A 6,152-nucleotide genomic window follows, 5' to 3' on the forward strand; every position below is an offset into this window, starting at 1 on the left:
TCGAGTACTTTTATATTTTTTCTTTTGTTCTCTCTCTCTCTCTCTCTCTCTCTCTCTCTCTCTCTCTCTCTCTCTCTCTCTCTCTCTCTCTCTCATCTCGTCTTGTTTATTTGTTTATTTTCTATCACCTCAACTCCTTAATATTTCAATTTTTTGCTTTATTTTTTTTTCTATTTCTTATTTTTTCATTCATTTTAAAAGTTGCATTATTAGTGAACCTCATTTATATTTCCTTATTTCATCTGTTCGTTATTAAAATCTTGTTCTGTCACATAAACTCCTTAAGATTTCAATTTTTCGTTTTATTTCATTTTATTTATTTATTTTTTTTTTTTTCATTCATTTTAAAAGTTGTGCTATTAGTGAACCTCAATTGACTTCCTTATTTCATCTGTTCGTTATTAAAATCTCTATTCACATTTTTACCTTTCTGTCACCTAAATCCCTTAAGATCTCAATTTAATGCTTTATTCTTTTCTATTTCTTATTTTTCTTCATTCATTTTAAAAGTTGTATAATTAGTTAACCTCAATATTGTATCTCCTTATTTTATCTGTTCGTTATTCAGTCTCGCTCTGTCACCTAAACTCCTTCAAGCTCTCAATTTATCGCTTTATATTTTCTACTTCCTTACTTTTTTAATTCGTTTCAAGAGTTATGTTGGTAATTGAGCTCTATTGCCTTTTCTGTATGTCATTTATATTCTTCCTCATCAAACCTTTACACATTAATCTCTCTCTCTCTCTCTCTCTCTGTAATTCCTCCTGTGACTTATATTTCTCAAAGTCACGCAGGTAAGCTGAAAATATTACCACAGAAAAACAAAATAAAAGAACAAAGACGAAAAAAGGAAAAAAGTAAAGGAGAAAAGGTATGATTTGAGAGAATTTATCATAACAACCACGGCATTATGTTTATATATGTATGAGAGAGAGAGAGAGAGAGAGAGAGAGAGAGAGAGAGAGAGAGAGAGAGAGAGAGAGAGAAATATACGAAGCTCAACAAGGTATAAATATTGGAACAGAGAGGTTTGCCAGCCATCGTCGAGCAGGTCATGTATTACCGAACCGACTGTCTTGAGAACGAAATCTGATACCTCCTTTGTTATCTTATCAATATCATTACTTTAATCTCATTCTGCTTTCATTTTCTTATTCATTTCATTCGCCCGTACTCAAAAATTCCTTCTCCTGTCATTACGACGATTTTCCAAGGCCACATAAACAACCAGTAGGATTTTTCAGGGCAGTTTCTCTTTTAAATAATCCAAAAATCTTGTCAATCTATCACCAGTACCATAAAAATACTCTTAACCCCTTCAGTACTGGGACACATTTTTACGGTTAGACCATTTTATTGACATTAGGAAGGGTCTATGGAGGTCAGAAGATTAATGGGGACAGTCTTCACTATTTTAATACCCCACATAGTTTCTGAAGCTGTATAAAATCACCAGATAGTCACCAGAATGAATGTGGAAACGCGTCATGGTACTGAAGGGGTTAAAAACACAATTATGTTCATCTGGAGCCTTTGGAAAGCAGTGATGGTGAGAGAGCAAAGCCTTTTAGAATATAGGCCAGTAACCATTTTCGAAGGCCACAGAGATAACCAAACGCGTCGTCATGTGTGTCTGTCTACTGATAATGCTTTGAAAGAATTGATGAACTCTCAGCACAAGCACGAAGACACCTTTATCTTTTCACTTTCCATTTTATTTTCTTTCATTACCTTGTTCATTTCATCATCTCGTCATTTTCTACGGCCACAAAGATTTTTAACCCCTTCAATACTAGGGGCACATTTTTAACCTTGAGATTTGTGTACGATTAGATAATTTTATGGACATTAGGAAGGGTCTATGGAGGTCAGTCTTCACTATTTTGACCCCTTCAGTACTGGGACACATTTTTACCTTGAGATTTGTGTACGATTAGATCATTTTATTGACATTAGGAAGGGTCTATGGAGGTCAGAAGATTAATGGCCACAGTCTTCACTATTCTAATCCCCCACATGAGTTTCTGAAGTTGTAAAAAATCACCAAATAGTTACCAGAGTGAATGTGAAAACGTGTCATGGTACTGAAGGGGTTAAAAGTATCTTCTTATGTATTTTCCTACAGAGAGTTTTGATGAATTGTTAAACTTCCACTAGAACCTTGAAAACACCTTTTTCATTTAATTTATAACCTTGAAAACACCTTTATTATATAATTTTATTAGTCAGTTTATTTCCATAGACCATTAAGATGATTAACCCCTTCAGCACCGTGACGCGCTTCCATATTCATTCTGGTGACCATTTGGTGATTTTATACAGCTTCAAAAACTAATATGGGGGATTGAAATGATGACGACTGAGGCCATTAATCTTTTGACCTCCATAGACCCTTCCTAATGTTAATAAAATGGTCTAATCCACGTTTTTATATTCCTTCTGTTTACTATTTGGTGATTTTATATAGCTTCAGAAACTCATGTGGGGGATTGAAATGGTGAAGACTGAGGCTATTAATCTTCTGACTTCCATAGATCCTTCTTAATGTCAATAAAATGGTCTAATCGTACACAAATCTCAAGATAAAAATGCGTCTCAGTACTGAAGGAGTTAAGTGTATCCTTGTAACAATTGTGTGCTTGCCTAACAACAGTTTGGAGAGGTTGCTGAACTGTCACCAAAACCTTGAAAGCATCCTTGAAAACACCAGTCAGTTTCCACGGCAGCCTGTTAGAATGGGTCAGATAAAGGCTTGGAACACGTAACTGTATGAGTGTACAGTGTCGCAGACTATCATTCCCTTCTATCAGCCTCGAAGAAAGATAAGCTGAAGTGACTGATGATAAGGTACATAATGTCTTTGTATCTCTACCTGTACAAGAGTGTGAAATACAGAACATAATAAAATAACACGTATTCTTAATGTTTTATCCCTCTCACTGGCTGACTCATCAACTCTCTGCCTCTTTTTTTTTTTTTTTCCATAGCATCAGAACGATAGTACGGTGCATAATATCTCTGTATCTCTAGTAACAAGTGTGACATACAGAACATAAGAAACTAACCAGTATTCTTAATGTTTCATCCCTATCACTGGCTAACTCATCAACTCCCTGCCTGCTTGTTGTCTTTTTTTTTTTTCCATAGCATCAGAACGATAGTACGGTGCATAATATCTCTGTATCTCTAGTAGCAAGTGTGACATACAGAACATAAGAATATAACCAGTATTCTCATTCTTCCATCTCTCTCACTGGCTAACTCATCAACTCCCTGCCTGCTTCTATTTTTTTTTTTTTTCCCATAGCATCAGAACGATAGTACGGTATATAATATCTCTGTATCTCTAGTAATACATAATATCTCTGTATCTCTAGTAACACGTGTGACATACAGAACATGGGAACATAAACAGCATTCTCAGTTTTTCATCCCTTTCACTGGCTAACTCATCATCTCCCTGCCTGCTCCTGTAGCATCAGAACACACGATACCGTACTGAATATCTCTGTATCACTCACTACAACACGTGCGACAGACACAATACACATAATTCGATAAAAACCACTATTGGATTTGCCACATGTCAACAAGTCTTGGAGCCGCCGTGGTACAGTGGAACCATGCGTGCTTTGGGATCCGAGGAATCTTCAAGCGGTCCGAGTGTAGGTTGGGCTTTCTCACTCGGGGCAACGGTTTCCTTGCGGGTGGGCTTTGAGATAGGAGGTACCACAAAAAGTACCCCCTTTAGCCCATAAGTTCTCGTGAAAAGCCCACATGGTAGAAATAAAAAAAAAAAAAGTCTTCTGCATCACCAACAGGACAAATTACCTTTCCAACTCGCCTAATTGTCTCTGTAGGCTTAAAAATTGGTCGCCGTGAGTGAGGGAAGTGTTTTTTAATACAGCACTTTGTTGCTGAGCTTGTTGTCCTTGGCCAGTGTCTCTCTTACATAAAAAAAAAGAGTTATCGTACTCCTGTCATGTTCAGATGTTCACAAGGTGTTTTTAACTTGACAAAAAAAAAGTACGGTAATACAAACTTCCATCGCTCTTAACCCCTTCAGTACCATGACGCGTTTCCACATTCATTCTGGTTACCATTTTGTGATTTTACATAGCTTCAGAAACTCAAGGGCGGGATCAAAATAGTGACAACTGTGGCCATTAATCTTCTGGCCTCTATAGACCCTTCCTAATGTCAGTAAATTGGTCCAACCGTACACAAATCTCAAGTTAAAACTGTGTCCCAGTACTGAAGGGGTTAAGTTTCCAAAAAGTTCAGCAAATTTAACGAAGGAAATAAACGAATAGAACTACAACAATTACTGCTACAACCATTACCTACAACCATTACTACAACCACAATCACTACACGAGAATTACCAGTTGGGAGGGCAAATCAAACAACAACAACAACAACAACAACAACAATCGCTTCTATTACACGTTCGACTCCAATCACAGTGACATCATTGCAGCTTTCATTACCACAGCTACAATGACAGAGAAAACGGGAACCAAAGAAAACGAGATACAGGTAAGGTAAGGTAAGGTTAGGTTAGGTTAGGTTAGATAAGGTGAGGTTAGATGAAGTTGGATGAAGTCAGAGTAACGTAAGGTCAGGTTGGATTTGGTTTGGTTAGATTAAGTAAAATTAAGCAAAGTAAAAGGAAAGGTTAGGTCAAGTGAAGCAGGCCAGGTGAGGCAGGCCAGGTGAGGCAGGCCAGGTGAGGCAGGTCAGTTAGTCTTGCTTCTGCCCACAAAGTTCTTCATAAAGTCTTGCATCTCCAGAATATTTCCCAGCATGTCCATGGATTTTTGAGGGAACAGCCTGTGGGATTATTGTTGCTGATGTACTACTACTACTACTACTACTACTACTACTACTACTACTACTACTACTACTACCACCAATAATAACAATAATATACTCAGGTAAGGTCAAGTTATGTTAGGTAAGGTAAGGTTAGGTTAGGCGAGGCTCCACCAACACTCACATGATCTGCAGCGGCATGAGCCACATGTAGTTTGGCAAGTACAGCGTGGAGGTGTTCATGAGTATTGCGTCCACCACCTCCTCGGCAACCCAGTCTGGCTTAAGCGTTGGGAAGAATCTAGGTGGTGGTGGTAGTGGTGGTGGTGGTGGTGGTGGTGGTAGAGATAAAGATGTTAATGGCGGTAATAATAATGTACTAGGAATAATAACAGGAAAGGAAAACTGAACTACTTCCTCACTCGGGGCAACGGTTTCCTAGCGGGTTGGTTCTGAGATCGGAGGTACCACAAAAAATATCCCTTTAGCCCAGAAACTCCCGCGAAAAAGCACACATGGTACAAATAAATAAAAGAATATGTGTGGGTAGAAATAGTGATGTTAATGAAGATAATAATGTCATAGCAATAATGGTGATGATAGTAATAGTGATAATAACGTTTGATAATATAGCTGTGATGATAATGACTGTGGTAATGACACTGTTTGGAAGTAATATGATGATAGGTGTTATAGTTAATGTAATAACTAATAAGGATGATGGTAATAAAAATTGCTACCAGTAATATTGTAATGATGCTATGTTACTACTACTACTACTACTACTACTACTACTTCTTTCATTTTCCTTCTTCTCTTCCTCTTCTTTTTTTTTCCTCCTTCTACTATTTTTGCTGCTGCTACTGCTACCCCTACTTCTTACATTTTCCTATTCCTCTTCCTCGTTTTTCTTTCCTTTTCCTCCTCCTATTAAACTTTTGCTGTTACTACTACTACTACTACTACTACTACTACTACTACTACTACTACTACTACTACTACTACTACTACTACTGCTACGTACTTTGAGCCAGCGCCTTGGAACATCCCGGTGGAAATAATACCAGGACACACGCAGGTTGTCTTCACCCCGTACTTGCCCATCATCTGCACCACCACCGCCGCCGCCGCCACCATTATCACAGAGAGAGAGAGAGAGAGAGAGAGAGAGAGAGAGAGAGAGAGAGAGAGAGAGAGAGAGAGAGGAGGGGTGTTAATTATGGCCCCTATACCTCCAAGCACAAAGAGAATAGATAGATATGGTCTGTGTTTTAAAGTTTTTTTCAAAGGCCACAGTGACGAGTGAATCAGGTTCTTTCCGGTGTTTCTCCCATTGC

The 6,152-nt window shown here is 38.1% G+C and overlaps 2 protein-coding genes across 2 annotated transcripts in view; both read right to left on the reverse strand.

Moving 5' to 3' along the window:
- Window positions 1–4,420: 4,420 nt before the first annotated feature.
- LOC123513718 (17-beta-hydroxysteroid dehydrogenase 13-like) overlaps window positions 4,421–6,152 on the reverse strand; it is an 8,366-nt gene continuing 6,634 nt past the window's right edge. The window contains exon 8 of the mRNA XM_045271100.1: window positions 4,421–4,739. The gene's annotated coding sequence lies outside the window, so the exon portion shown is untranslated. The remainder of the gene's footprint in view (window positions 4,740–6,152) is intronic.
- Window positions 4,421–6,152, reverse strand: part of LOC123513717 (17-beta-hydroxysteroid dehydrogenase 13-like) — a 3,286-nt gene continuing 1,554 nt past the window's right edge. Inside the window, exons 5-7 of the mRNA XM_045271099.1 lie at window positions 5,840–5,922; window positions 5,000–5,116; window positions 4,421–4,833 (exon numbers count right to left, since the gene is read on the reverse strand). Coding sequence (XP_045127034.1) covers window positions 4,740–4,833; window positions 5,000–5,116; window positions 5,840–5,922 — 294 coding nt within the window. The 3' untranslated portion in view covers window positions 4,421–4,739. The remainder of the gene's footprint in view (window positions 4,834–4,999; window positions 5,117–5,839; window positions 5,923–6,152) is intronic.

The sequence above is a fragment of the Portunus trituberculatus genome, chromosome 36, assembly GCF_017591435.1.
Source record: "Portunus trituberculatus isolate SZX2019 chromosome 36, ASM1759143v1, whole genome shotgun sequence".
Lineage (NCBI taxonomy): Eukaryota > Metazoa > Arthropoda > Malacostraca > Decapoda > Portunidae > Portunus > Portunus trituberculatus.